Genomic DNA, 15612 nt, shown 5'->3' with positions numbered 1-15612 from the left:
TGTCTTGAAAAATATTATTAATCAAATATTATTTACTCTCATCATGGCAAAGAAAAAATAAATCAGTTATTAGAATTGAACTATTAAATCTATTATGTTTAGAAATGTGTTGAAAAAATCTCTCTGTTAAACAGAAATTGGGGGAAAAAATAAACAGGGGGGCAGATAATTCAGGGGGGCTAATAACTCTGACTTTAACTGTATATTTATATATACATATATATAATTTTGTTTGTGATTTTAGTTGAACATTTTGTCAAAGCTGAGGTTTAATATGCTAAAAGTTCATTGTAAAAATGCTTTAACATTACAATAGATGACTTTCATTATTGATCACGTCTCAGAGAGAAGCAGAACTATCTTGTGCAGTTTTTATTTTGTTGTTTGTATTTACCAAAACTGAATAAGTTATTACAAATTAAGTTATTACAAGTATTTCTGAAGTCAAAAACATGGACCATGACTGTGAATAGCTTGAAGTGCTGCTTGTTGTGAAGCTTGAGCAACTTTTAATTCATATATATTTATTTATTTTATTAAAATTGTACTTTATTATCATAATTTTCCTTGATTTTTCTGTTTTAACATGATTGTCCTACTTGATAAAGTTTGCTATGGTTTTGACTGTTACATGTTACTTTTTATAATATTTATTTATTAATTTATTTATAAAAAAATTACGATGGCATAGCAGTCAAAAACGGGACAAGGAAGTTCATGTATATGTAAAAAAAAAAAAATGTAAAGACACTCGGGCACTCCATCAGTGTTTAAACATTCAATCACTTCATAAAAAAATGCAGTGTGTTGGATAAGAGTGGTCTGTGGCACCGGGAATCTGTTCTTTATGACACAATGAAAAGTAATAGCAGAAACAGGCCCGATTGCGAGGCCATAAATTTATCTGGAAAGTCATAAAGCGGTTTGATTTGCTGCGGCATGAAGGAGTTATTAGCCGAAAACGCAGGAGAGTTATGAGTGCGACACGATGGCGTGAAGCTAACGGTGCCCACTGATGCCTGTAAAACTGACTATTACACCAGCGCAGACTATTAAAATAATGACAATTCAGACGTATTGAAAAAGGAGAAGAGAAACTGAAATAACACCTGCGAGAGAGGAAAGAGGAATGATGACGTCTGCTTTGTTGGGCTGGGTCAAATGGTCAAAACTGGTCAGTGAAAACTTGTTGACACATGAATACGGCTATTTGTGTTAACAACAGCGCCACCTTCAGTTTGCATTTTGTATTAAGCTATTTCACTAATAATAATAATAATAATAATAATGTTTATTAACATTTAATAACATACAAAAAAGTAATAAGGACAAAAAAATTATAAAAAGAGGACTGGCCTTTTTGTTTAAAATAAAATGAAATTAAATAATAAAATAAAAAATAAATACCAGTTAATTAAATGTCATTTGTTTTAAACAGTCATCTTTGTATTAATTTTGCGTTAATAGAAAATGATGTTTTATATATAACAATATAATCTTACAAATAAATTATATATATATATATATATATATGTGGCTTTATGTTTAAATTAAAATTAAAAATAAACTTACATAGATTTTAATTTGATTTTAGACAAAGGCTAGTCATCTTTGTTTTAATTTTATGTTCATAAAATTATGTGTTATAAATAATTATATCATTTTACATATAAATTATTTGTATATGTGTCTTTATGTTTAAAAAATTTAATTAATTAATTTTCTTTTAATTTCATTTATTTTATAACTTATCTTTTTAAGCATAAAGGCCAGTCATCTTTGTATTAATACAATATTATATGCTTTATATATAATTATATAGTTTTACATATAAAATTATATGTACAGTATATGTGTATTTTCATTTAAAATAAAAAATGTATTAAATAAAATTAATTGTACTTTAATGTAGTTTTAAACATAAATGCCAGTCATCTTTACATTAATTTTGTGTTAATACAATTTTTTTTATATATTATTATATAATACATATTAATTTATGTAAAATTTATATATGTATATGTGTCTTTATGTTTAAAATAAAATTAAATAAATTTTAATTGAATTTATTTTTAAACAAAAGGCCAGTCATTTTTGTATTAATTTTATGTTATTACGAAATTATATGTCTTATATATAATAATATTACAACTATGTGGACACCTATTCATTGTACATATCGCTGTCAATTTCACATTGTCGTTGTATTTGAACTGTCATTTTATATTTTTGCACTGTCTGTATTTTGCACTGTCTGTTTTTTTTTTGCACTGTTGTTGTATTTGCACTGTAATTTTATTTGCACTGTCTGTATTTTGCTCTGTCGCTGTATTTGCACTGTAATTTGTACTGTCTGGAGCCAGCACCAAAGCTTTTTAATCATCATAGCACACGTGCTGCTGATGATGTGACAAAAAAAGTTTTTTGATTTAATTTGATTTGAATATAATTAACATAAAAATAAACATATGAATCATATGTATATGTGTCTTTTTGTACATTTTGTTTTGTAAAATTAAAATTCAATTAACAACTTCCTATTTATTACAATTATTCTATTCATTTTTTATTTTTGAACACAAAAAGCGTCCAACTTCTCCTTACTAATTTAATTAATTTTATTTAAGGCTTTAAAAAAATATTCAAAATGCATTAAATTGATCAACATAATATTAATGCCCTTCATATTTATTTGATTGAATACAGAAACATGGTAAAGCACCAATATTTTGATTTATTATACATGTATAGTATATACACTCACTGGCCACTTTATTAGATACATCTTACTAGTACCGGGTTGGAGCCCATCTGCCTCGAGGTTCAACGTGTTGTGTGTTCAGAGATGCTCTTATGCTTAACTCATCTATAAGAGATTTCATTTTTAATAAATATTTAGATTAACAAACACTACGATTACTTTTGCCACTATGAAATTGAACCCAGTCCCAAAACAACCAATACTAAATAACGATCTATATTAGGGATTTTCATTCATTCATTTGTTTTCTTTTCGGCTTTATTAATCCGGGGTCGCCACAGCGGAATGAACGGCCAACTTATCCAGCACATGCTTTATGCAGAGGATGCCCTTCTGGTTTCTGGGGAAACATCCATACACACTCATTCACACTCATACACTATGGACAATTGAGCTTACCCAATTCACCTGTACCGCATGTCTTTGGACTGTGGGGGAAACCGGAACCCGGAGGAAATCCTGAGAACATGCCAACTCCACATAGAAACGCCAACTGACCCAGGCGATTCTAGAACCAGCGACCTTCTTGCTGTGAGGCGACAGCACTGCCTACTGCGCCACTGCGTCGCCCCTACTAGATATTTTATCTTTAATAAATAGTTATATTAACAAACATTACATTTACTTTTGCCACTAAATTAAATACTTTAAACCACGAATAACATACCAACACAGCTAAAAGAAAGTTTGTGCCAACAATGTCTTCGAAACGCTCGATTTTGGAAATGTGCTTGTCAGATTTACAGCTATAACTCCCACAACTCTGAGAAATGAATGTGCCGCCGCGGTCGTGTTTCTTCTCAGCGCTTTACAGAAGCTATGAAGGGGTAAAAAGGCCATAAAGATGAAGGACGGAGGATCAGCAGAGTTATGAACATCTGATCAGCCGCCCTGCGCTCATATCTTCATATCTTACAGCAGGATTATCTTTCACAGAGCTCAGATATGTGCAGGTGCCTGTGCTTTCCAAACAGTGTGTGTGTGTGTGTGTGTGCGTATATAATGTAAGCTGAGGTAAGAACAGCCAGCAGTGTGTGTGTGTGTGTGTGTGTGTGTGTGTGTGTGTGTATTTCATTGCACTCCTGTGGCTTTATACTCTTATTAAACTGTGGGAAAGTGCCGTCTCTTCCCAGCCTGCAGCCACAGAAACATGAGAACACATACACACTCACAAACTTGTATACATGGTTTATGAGGACTCTCCATAGGCATAATCTATTTAATACTCTAAAGACTGCTTATTATAAGACCCTACCCCAAACTCAACCCTTACAGGAGATCCTGTGGCAAATTATGAATGTCAAAAGACCCTGTTTTAAGCATTTTGAATTATGAGGACATGGCTTTGGTCATAAACCACAGTACAACTAGGTTAAACCCATGTCATTATACAATTCTGTGTCCTCATAAACCACATAAACAAGTACACACACAGGTTTCTGTAACCAGCGCCGGGTGTATGATAGGGCCCTCAGTGTTTGTCATCTATTCGTGTCATGATCAGTCCCGTGATTCTCAGCGCTTTGCTAGTAACTGAAGGGAAAGGCGCGTTCACGTTTTACTGGTTTCAGTACTACATATTTAGTGAAGTACGGTATCGACGTTGTTATTAGCAGTATTATTTATTTTATCCATTTTTATATTTGTTTTATTAAAAACAAGCCTAGATTTGCCCACCTGCAGGTTTTAGACCATATGGGGCACAGCATGTGTTTTAGGATATAACTCAGGTTTTTGAACACACTTCGTTATTATTGTTCATTTATTCGTTTGCTGGAAATTAGAACTGAATTTAGAAATAGTTTTGAAACGAATATTTGCGCTTAACAAATGCAATTCATTATTTATAGACTAATTGATGTCTGTGCGTAAAGGTTCCCTATCCAAGAGCGAAAGTGAAAGTAGATCATTTATCTCTCATTCTCACGCAGTAGATGCTCTGTTTAACGGTTTCCTGTTAAAAAACTGTTAACTGTTTGCTTGTGAAATGCTCAGTTTTTCCACTTAGACTTACTTTGCGTCCTGTAAATAGCGAATGCGCTCTTGGCGCGACGCAACTGGCTCTTAAAGGGAATGGGAGATGAGACTGTAATTGGTTTAACACACCTATAACTCATTAAGAAAATAAACTCAACACTTTTAGACCATGCGCAATGGCACAAAGCAGATTTTCCCGTCTGTAAATTAGCAAAAATGCGTTCTGACACGCCCTGAAAGCGTTTGCGCCCTGCGTTTTGGGCTCTGCGCATTGACTATCAAAATAGAGCCCTTGGTCTAATGAAAAATCTATTTTAGTTTCTCAAAATAGCAACACGCCAGCGGTCCTCCTCAGAACGCCTTCCTTTTTAGACCAGAACGCCTATGGGCGCACAAATGAGCACTAATGCATTTGCTATTTAAACAGCATAGCGCAACGCCTCAAAACGACTCTTGCGCCAAGCTGAAACTACCAAAAGACTACTGCGCCACGCCTTGCAATAATAACGAAGTGTGTTCAAAAACCTGAGTTATATCCTAAAACACATGCTGTGCCCCATATGGTCTAAAACCTGCAGGTGGGCAAATCTAGGCTTGTTTTTAATAAAACAAATATAAAAATGGATAAAATAAATAATACTGCTAATAATAATAACATTATACAAAAGCAAATTGTTATGAATGAACTGAAAAAGCCTCCCGAGATGAAGAAGACATAAAAGCTGTGATTTTTTCATATTTTTGTAGGCTAGAAAATAATATGTTTTGTAATATTTTAATCCTTTATATTTATATCCTATATCTATTCTTATTATATCCTATATATATCCTTAAAATAAAAAATTTTCATATGTAAAGATATTTGCCTATTGCTCTATTAATTGCTTATTAAGCAGTGTGTAAGCGAGGTGCAACTCTGCACCGGAGTTTAGACCGGGTTTGTTTTGGTTTAATGAAAAATCTATTTTAGTTTCTCAAAATAGCGACGTGCCAGTGGTCCCCCTCAGAACGCCTCCCTTTTTAGACCAGAACGCCTATGGGCGCACATATGAGCGCTAATGCATTTGCTATTTAAACAGCGTAGCGCAACGCCTCAAAACCACTCTTGCGCCAAGCTAAAACTAGCAAACAAGTATTGCGCCACACTGCGCCGGGTGTATGATAGGGCCCCAAAACTAACCCGGCAGAGTTGCGCCTCGCTTATGCACTGCTTAATACGCACGAGAGAGCAATAGGCAAATATCTTTACATATGAAAACATTTTAATTAAAATCACAAAAACCACAATTAAAATCAAAGCCTAAAGGGGCCTGTTTCAAAGAGTTATGTAACATTATTTATGCTGTATTTTGAGCTGAAGCTTCACACACTCTAGGGACATCAGAGACTTATTTTATATCTTGTAAGAGGTAAAATAGGTGCCTTTTAAATGCACTGTATAAATGTTGCATAAATGCACTATGATCACACTTAACCAAATAACCGTGGAATCATCAAGAGATATTAGATCCCTAAAAATGCACCAACAGCTTTATTTTGAGCACATAGTAAAAATGATAAAATAAGCAAGTATTATTAAATATTCAAATGTACATAACAATAATATTAACTTCAATGTTTATAATTCATTAGTGAACACTGAAATAGATATTAATTAGGATAAAAATAAATCTAAAATCTAATAAAGTGAAGTAATGTTTACAAATGAAATCTTACAATAATGTGCCACAAAAATGACCAATTGAAACCAATTCTTACTATTAATGTATTATTCTAAAAATAAAAAGTACTTTTAAAAAATAAGATTAATAAAAATCAATTCCCAATACGTTCATTCCAGCAGGACTTTCACATCTGTGCCTAATAAAGCATGTGATTATGTACATGTGAGCGGGATCAGTGTTGACATTCACTCACCTCCTCCCTAAACCTGCTGAAATCTGCAAAGTTTGGCTGCTGAACGGCCTTCTGGGAACTTTTCTCGAGGCCGGGAAGGAAGCTGAAGATCTGAGACAGAGAATTAGGCAACAAGTTATTACACAACACTGAAATACTGAACAGGCCAGAAAACAAATAAATCTCTCAAAGCAATCGGACATCAGCCATCGCATGCAACAAATCTGCAATCTGATTGGATGAGCCAGCTAAAAAAAAAAGCAGAATATATTTATTTCTTGATTTATTCAATTGTTTATTTATTTGTTTTTATTTGCTTGTTTGTTGGTTTGTTTATTTATTTGCTTGCTTGTTTATTTATTTAATTGTTTGTTTGCTTGTTTATTTACTTGTGTGCTAGTTTATTTGTTTAATTGTTGGTTTATTATATAGTTTGTTTATTTACTTGCTTGCTTGTTATTTATTCATTCATTCATTAAATGTTTTATTTATTTATTTGTTTATTTATTAGCTTAATTGTTCAGTTACTTGCTTGCTTGTTTATTTATTTGTCTGTTGGTTTTTTAATTGTTGGTTTATTTATTTGTTTGTTTATTTGCTTATTTATTTGTTCGTTTATTTGCTTGTTATTTAATTGTTTTTTATTTATTTGCTTAATTTTGGGCTTATTCAAATGTTTGTTTGTTTGTGTAATTGCTAGCTTCTTTATTTATTCAATAATTTATTGATTTAACTGTTTGTTTATTTATTACTTTATTTATTTGCTTGCTTTTTTGCTTATATATTTGCTTAATTGTTTATATATTTGCTTGCTTATTTGTGTATTTATTTGCTTGCTTGTTTATTTATTTGCTTGTTTGTTTATTTGTTTAATTGTTTGTCTATTCAATTGTTTATTTATTTGCTTGCTTGTTATAGATTTTTAAATTTATATGTTTAATTGTTTGTTTATACAATTGTTTGTTTATTACTTTGCTTGCTTGCTTATTTATTCATACGTTTATTTATTTGTTTATTTATTTGCTTACTTATTTTTTAATTTTTTTATTATTTATTTGTTTATTTATTTGCTTGTTTGTTTATTCAATTGTTTATTTTTATTTGCTTGCTTGTTTATTTATTTATATATTCATTAATTTAATTGTTTGTTTGTTTATTAGTTTATTTATTTGCTCAATTATTTATTTATTTGTTTAATCATTTATTTGCTTGCTTGTGTATTTATTTATCTGTTTGATTATTTATTTATTTGTTTGTTTTACACCATATCAGCAGCATTGTATATTTTCATGGTTACACTGGTAATGCACACATATATTTTGTAAATATTAACTTTCATGGTTCTATTTTAAAGTCTCCTACAATTGCCATAAAACTATCCAGCATTGTTTTAATAATGAAAACCATTTAATTTTCTCATAATAGCACTGCAGCATCAGCTCTTTTTTCTGTGCATGAAACGCTTTAAATTTTTTATTAAATAAATTAAATGCTTTAAATGTGTAGACACTGATAGACATTGTCACCTGTGTTGCTGGTGGTCGTGGAGGGAGAGCTGGAGGAGGAGGCAACCAGCCACTTTTAGCACCTGACAGAGAAAAAAAAATTCAGAAAGATATTGAAAAAAACATTCTGGCCTATTTAAAATAGCTATACTGATGCTCTTCATCAAGCCGGTTCACTCATTTCTAAAACAATCAGATTTGAATGAAGCTCAATACTATAAATGACTTTACAACCAATACATTTTGCATATATATATATACAGCCTGGATTTTTTGAGCAAAAATAAATAAATAAATAAATAAATAAATAAATATATATATATATATATATATATATATATATATATATATATATATATATATATATATATATATATATATATATTTATTTATTTATTTATTTATTTATTTTTGCTCAAAAAATCCAGGCTGTCGTCAACAGATCAAATAGGCAAGGCAAGTTTATTTACATGACACATTTCATACACAATGGTAATTCAAAGTGCTTTACATAAACAAGAATAAAATATACGAGTATAAGAAATAAAAACAATTAATAAAAGTGATTAAACACAGATTAAAATGTGTTAAACAGTTTTTAAAGGAAGGAAAAAGAAAAGAAAGACATACTAGTGTGATCTGTAGGACATAGCACAGTGCTCATTCAGTAAAGGCAGAACTTAACAGATATGTGGCTAATGTTATGCTCTGCTTTTACACATTCTTAATATGAATGTGGCTAATGTTAAAGCACATCTGATAATTTCTGGAAGCTCATTCCAGCAGCGGGGGTCACAGTGGCTGAAGGCGGGTTCACCCTTCTTTGACTGAACTCTTGGAATTTCTAGTTAACTTGATCCTAAAGATCTGAGTGATCTGTTAGGTTTGTATTCAGTGAGGTTTGTATCTGTAATGTATTGAGGTTCTAGGCCATTTAGTGTTTTATAGACCAGTAATAATACTTTAAAATCTATTCTGAATGTAACTGGGAGCCAGTGTAGAGACCTGAGGACAGGAGTGATGTGCTCTGATATGCAAGTTCTGGTCAGAATCCAGGCCGCAGCGTTAAAGATAAATATATATATGGATAAATAAATCAAACTTAAAAATGAATTAATTTTTGTGTGCAATTGTGAACTGTTGTATAAACACAATATCACATGAGGAGCAGTGCTGTATATTGTCACTGGTGGGACACTAAGGCACTCAGCCTGTGGCCTCGAGTCAATGCATATATATATATATATATATATATATATATATATATATATATATATATATATATATATATATATATATATATATATATATATATAAATATACAGTTGAAGTCAAAATTATTAGCCCCCCTGAATTATTGGACCGCTTGTTTATTTTTTCCCCAATTTCTGTTTAATGGAGGGAAGATTGTTTCAGCACATTTCTAAACAGAATAGTTTTAAAAACCTATTTCTAATAACTGATTTATTTTATCTTTGCCATGATGACAGTAAATAATATTAGACTAGATATTTTTCAAGACACTTCTACACAGCTTAAAGTGACATTTAAAGGCTTAACTAGGTTAATTAGTTAAGCAAGTTATTGTATAACGATGGTTTGTTCTGCTGACTATCAAAAAAAAAATATAGCTTAAAGAGGCTAATAATTGTATCCGTAAAATGATGTTCAAAAAAATTAAAACTGCTTTTCATTGTAGCCGAAATAAAACAAATAAGACTTTCTCCAGAAGAAAAAAACATTATCAGACAGACTGTGAAAGTTTCATTGCTCTGTTAAACATCATTTGGGAAATATTTAAAAAAGAAGAAAAAAATTTGAAGGGGGGATAATAATTCTGACCTCAACTGTATATATATATATATATATATATATATATATATATATATATATATATATATATATATATATATATATATATATATATATATATATATATATATATCAACTGATAAATAATAATAATAATATTAAATAAGGATTTTAACCCTTCCAATTATAATTGTTTACAAATGTAAACAAAAATTTTACTGTTTGTTTTTTAATTACAAAAAAAATATATATATATATTTTATTTTTATTTATCAGCACTAAAAACTACCACTCACACACATATAACTTACTCAGCATATACTGTTAAAAGCAAAATACTTTATGTTGGTGGGTTTTTATTTACTACTATTGTCTTTTTTATTTTATTATTTATTGTTCTTTCTTTGCTGATGTAATATGTGAACAAAATATGTGAAACATAATCCTTTCTCCTGAATCTTTGTCTTCAATAAAAATTTAATTGACCAAAATCAAGCTTTTTAGCAAAGAGAAGTTTTAGGCACAATTTTAAACATTTTTTATTTGAATGTCTAATTAAATCTATTGTTAGGTGTGAATTTTTAACATTCAAGGGTCTACAGATACGAAAAAATAGACATTCTTGGCTAATTCTGGCACAGTTTACAGTAATGCTGATTTATATACATTGCCCCACACTCAAAAAAAAATAAAAAATAAAAATATGATGTTTGCTGTTTGTTCAAACTACTTAAACTTTTTTTGTCACGATACTGGAATTCGGTACAAATTGGTACTGAAATTTAAAAAAAATTCCATTTCCTGCGAACATTTGAGCGATTTTGAGCGCGTTCTTAAACAGCTCTGATTTACCATTGTGTTGACGTGCTCAACAGAAATGACTTTGACTGGCCGTGAAGGTCATCAGTTCACCAAACTCACTGTTTACTAAGTTTAACCACAGATACAGGGACATTGGAGCATTTTAACTTTAAAAGGTACTATTATTATTAAACATTCATTCATTTATTTTCCTTCAGCTTAGATCCTGATTTATCAGGGGCCGCCACAGTGGAGTGAACCACCAACTACTCTGGCATAATATTAAACAAATGAACTAAAAACCTGGTGTGCCTTGCTGGAGGAGCTTGTTGAGGTCGAGTGAGGAGGCACGTGAGTGACTTTTCTGGGGTCGAGGAGGAGGCGTCGGCGGCTCCTCAACCTTCTTCATCGCATCATCAATAGACGTGCTGGAATACGACCTGAAGATAAAACACAAACACACACATTCGTTAGGTACAGTTATTAGCACTCCTGTAAATTAAAATTTTTTTAAATGATGTTTAACAGAGCAAGACATTTTTCACAGTATGTCTGATAATATTTTTCCTCTGGAGAAAGTCTTATTTGTTTTATTTCGGCTAAAATAATAGTGAAATATTTTTTTTAACCAATTTAGGGTCAATATTATTAGTCGCCTTAAGCTATATATTTTTTATTGTGTACAGAACAAACCATTGTTATGCATACCTTGCCTAGTTAAGTCTTTAAATATCACTTTAAGCTGAATACTAGTATCTTGAAAAATATCTAGTCAAATATTATTTACTGTCATCATGGCAAGGATAAAATAAATCAGTTATTAGAAATGAGTTATTAAAACTATTATGTTTAGAAATGTGTTGAAAAAGAAATCTCTCTATTAAACAGAACTTGTGGAAAAAATATTTAAAAAAATAATTTAACAGTTTAATGCATATACCAGAATCCCACCCATAACTCATTAGGAGAATAGGGACAACCCTTTTAAACCATGTGCCTGGTGCCCAGACTGTTTTTCCCATCCTTAAAATGACAAATGTGGATTCGTGACCGCCCTATGTGAAACTGCACCATGCGTTTTAGACCATGCGCCAAGATCAGGGATTCTTAACCGTTGGGTCTTTGCGAATCCAGCAGGTGGGCGGCAAGATTACAATTTACTTAATTATTACACTATAATTATTTGATTTTATTATTAAATATGTTTTATATAAAAATGATTGGTGTATTGGCATTTCCCATTTTCTGTTATTAATTACTTTGGTGCTAAAAGACTCTAACTCTAAAATACAGACTTAACCATGGCTGCACCTCCAACCGCTGCACGTCAAATAGGACTACATGCTCAACTAAAGCAAACCATCATGCAAATGTTTAGGTAACAATGATTAGAGTTATAACCAGTGTGCTCGTGCCTCACGTCTACGACTCGTATCAGAGTCTCACATCTTCGTTGATTCACAAATTATGCGTGCTCTTTTTGTGTGAACTCTTTTGCGAAAAATCGGCATAGTTGTCCAAATTTGTGTTTTATAACGCAAGTTCTAGTGTTTTATAATGGATGTGCGCCAATACAGGAGGTTCTAGCGAGACGCTGTGGTGCTTTAGTGTCCAATAATATCCTCAAAACACAACCCCCTTCAGATCGATGTGTTTAAACAGACTTAAAGTGTTTTTACTGTACTTTACTTTTTTTTTTTTTTTTATGGATACAATCAAAAGATAAATAGTAGTCAGTCCAATTCAAAGCTTTTTTTGTCATCTTTGTCCTACAGGTTATTTATTAAAGAAAAGGTCCAAATACCCTGCAGTTGTAAAAAACAAAAAACAAAAAAAAAAACCTGACGAATTCAGGAGCTTTAAATCTGTGTTTTAATAAATAAAAAAAATATATATTATTGTATATTCTATATTTAAATTTTTATATGCAGTTGAAGTCAGAATTATAAGCACACCTATTTATTTTTTCTCCAATTTCTGTTTAACGGAGAGAAGATTTTTTCAACACATTTCTAAATATAATAGTTTTAATAACTCATTTCTAATAACTGATTTATTTTATCTTTGTCATGAAGACAGTAAATAATATTTGACTAGATATTTTTCAAGACACTTCTATACAGCTTAAAGTGACATTTAAAGGCTTAACTGGGTTAATTAGGTTAACTAGGCAGGTTAGGGTAATTAGGCAAGTTATTGTATAATGATGGTTTGTTCTGTAGACTATCGAAAAAAAATTGCTTAAATTTTGACCTTAAAATGGATTTAAAAAAAATTAAAAACTGCTTTTATTCTAGCCTAAATAAAACAAATAAGACTTTCTCCAGAAGAAAAAATATTATCAGACACACAGTGAAAAACTCCTTGGGAAATTTTTTTAAAAAGAAATAAAAAAATCAAAAGGGGCAAATAAATTCTTCAAGTATATATATTTATAAATAATGTTTCGTTATTTTTATAAAAAGCTGTAGAAAAATAAGATAGTAATAGTATGAGCAAAATGAAAGTTTTGCTGATAAATAAAGGTTTAAAATAAGCATTTTCTCTAGACAATCAGTAAGAAAAAATGTCAGACGTGGACCTTCAAAAAATGTTTGGAGAAGAAGGTGGGCCCCGAAGTGAAAAAGGTTGAGAACCCCTGGCCTAGATGAGTAAAATTAATCAATTTAATGCAATCCTAACAATACAGATTTCTAAAACCCAAACTTTTGAAACACAGTTCAGCAGTATGAAAATATAATTTTACCTGGGTCGTGTTCTCGACTTCATATTTGCATCAAGCTCTTGTGGGGAATCTGTAAAAAAATCATATGGTAGAATACAGAAGTATTATTATTATTTTTTTTTAACCAAAAAAAGCATTATACTCTAGTCAGACTTCAAACTTATTATTTAATTCCCTCATTCAGGCCTTTCTGTTTAGTAACACAGCCTAGAAAAACAAATAAAACATGCATTTCTTTTATTTACCCGTCATCCTCAAGAGAACTTGAAGCTTTAAGACGCCTCTGAACTGAACTGCTCTCTCTAACAAGAACGCTCAATCATAACACTAAAAGATCAAACACACTCCACAGCTTTGATACTATCAAAACACACTCATCTGAAACAGGCCTTAAACACCTACAGCTGCGGCTCACATCTCCAACCAATCCCACCATGCACTGCACCGGCACCCAAGAAGACTCCAGATCAACAATAGATGATTCCCAATTCATCCACATACACTACTATCTAAAAGTATGCACTCTATGGGCTGTATTTGAACAATCTCTGAAGTCTAAAGAGCATGGCGCAAAAACATCAAGGGCATTTCTGAATCCACTTTTGCCACTTTTTCAATTTTAAGGACGGAAAATACAGTTTGCATGGTCTAACAGGGCTGTGCTTATTCTCTTAATGAGCTATGGGTGTGTTTTGAGTATGACGTGCATTAAACCAATCAGTCTCATCTCCCAATCTCCTTAAGAGTCAGTTGCATCACGCCATGGCGCATTTGCTTTGTACATGGCGGACTTTGTAAGTGGAAAAACTGAACTCTTCACTAGCAAGAAAACAGTTAAACAGAGCATCTGCAGCGCGAGGATAAAGAACGAGCCTCCTCCATTTGTCCTCTTAACATTCTCTTTACTTCATTTTAACTCTTTACTCCTTTACTTTCGTGGATTAGGAAATGGTGTTGCACGGTCTCCACTGAAGACTTCCATCAGCCTACATATTTAATTTAATCTGTTAAGCGCAAAGATTTGTTTCAAAACTATTACCAAATTCAGTTCTAATTTCCAGCAAACGAATAAATGAACAATAATAATGAAGTGTGGTCAAGAGTTATATCCAAACACACGTCCTATTCTTCCGCTCCATATGGTGATGTTTACGCCTCCAAAACACAACAGGCGGACAAATCTAACAGAAAGTGAGTCCACAAAGTGGCACAAATGGATTTTCTATTTAAACAACATGGTGCAAACCTTGAAAATGACAGTTGCACTGGCCTGAAATTAGCAACAAATCGCGCCAAACACGTCAGGGTGTATGATAGGGCCCTATATGTTTAATATACTATAGTTACTGTAATTTGAAACACACCATTTTCCCCCCTAAACAACTAGGACAGATTACGGAGCCCCTAAAGTGACATGCAAAAAAAAAAATAATAATAATGAAGACTATCGCGTGCGGACGACAAAGATATTCACTACCTGACAAACGTCTTTGTCAATCCCATTTGTAAGATCATCAAATAATAACTGCACATTTAGTTGATCATCAAGTGGCAGAAGGTCGATTTTTCAGATGAATTATCAGTTGAACTGCATTCCAACCATCACAAATACTGCAGAAGACCTACTGGAACTCACACGGACCCAAGATTCTCACAGAAATCGTCAAGTTTGGTGAAGGAAAAATCATGGTTTGGGGTTACATTCAGTATGGGGGCGTGCGCGAGATTTGATGAATTCAAAGAATCTTGATGAATTCTGGGAGTCTTGTAAACACTTTCTTTGGCATTTCAGATGACTTTATTAATCAGTGATTTGAGTCATTGCAGAGATGTAGGGATGCAGTCCTCCAAGCTCATGATGGAGTCAGACACAATATTAACTCTTTCTCCACTGCAGCATGCCTTTATATTCTATACTGGACATTATTTCTGTTAAGAGACAAGTAATTTGTCTAAGCAAAGTCAAACCTTACTGTCCTAATGAAATCATTAGGATTCAAGGCATGATCATATTTTATTGTAATAAAATATGCGAAATAAGTGAAAATAAGTGTAATCTAGAGGCCTTTGCTTTCATATAAGCCACTTCTGATACCAAATGATCAACTAGACGTCAAGTTATTATCTGTTGTTCC

The 15612-nt window shown here is 31.8% G+C and overlaps 1 protein-coding gene across 9 annotated transcripts in view; it reads right to left on the bottom strand.

Moving 5' to 3' along the window:
* Positions 1–15612, bottom strand: part of reps2 (RALBP1 associated Eps domain containing 2) — a 101360-nt gene that overhangs the window by 18061 nt on the left and 67687 nt on the right. For 8 of the 9 annotated variants that reach the window (XR_012398720.1, XR_012398721.1, XR_012398722.1 and 5 more), the window contains 4 exons: positions 13499–13547; positions 11056–11192; positions 8161–8222; positions 6656–6745 (listed from right to left, as the gene is read on the bottom strand). Coding sequence is in view for 5 of the 9 variants with exons in the window: in XM_005162411.6 (XP_005162468.4) it covers positions 6656–6745; positions 8161–8222; positions 11056–11192; positions 13499–13547 (338 nt within the window). In the remaining 4 variants the exon portion in view is untranslated. Of the gene's footprint in view, positions 1–6655; positions 6746–8160; positions 8223–11055; positions 11193–13498; positions 13548–13603; positions 15234–15612 lie in introns of those variants that run through there. The other variant, XM_073939404.1, reaches the window with a different exon arrangement.

The sequence above is a fragment of the Danio rerio genome, chromosome 23, assembly GCF_049306965.1.
Source record: "Danio rerio strain Tuebingen ecotype United States chromosome 23, GRCz12tu, whole genome shotgun sequence".
NCBI lineage: Eukaryota > Metazoa > Chordata > Actinopteri > Cypriniformes > Danionidae > Danio > Danio rerio.
The sequence above is the reverse complement of the archived record's forward strand: the minus strand, read 5'-3'. Positions and strand labels throughout refer to the sequence as shown.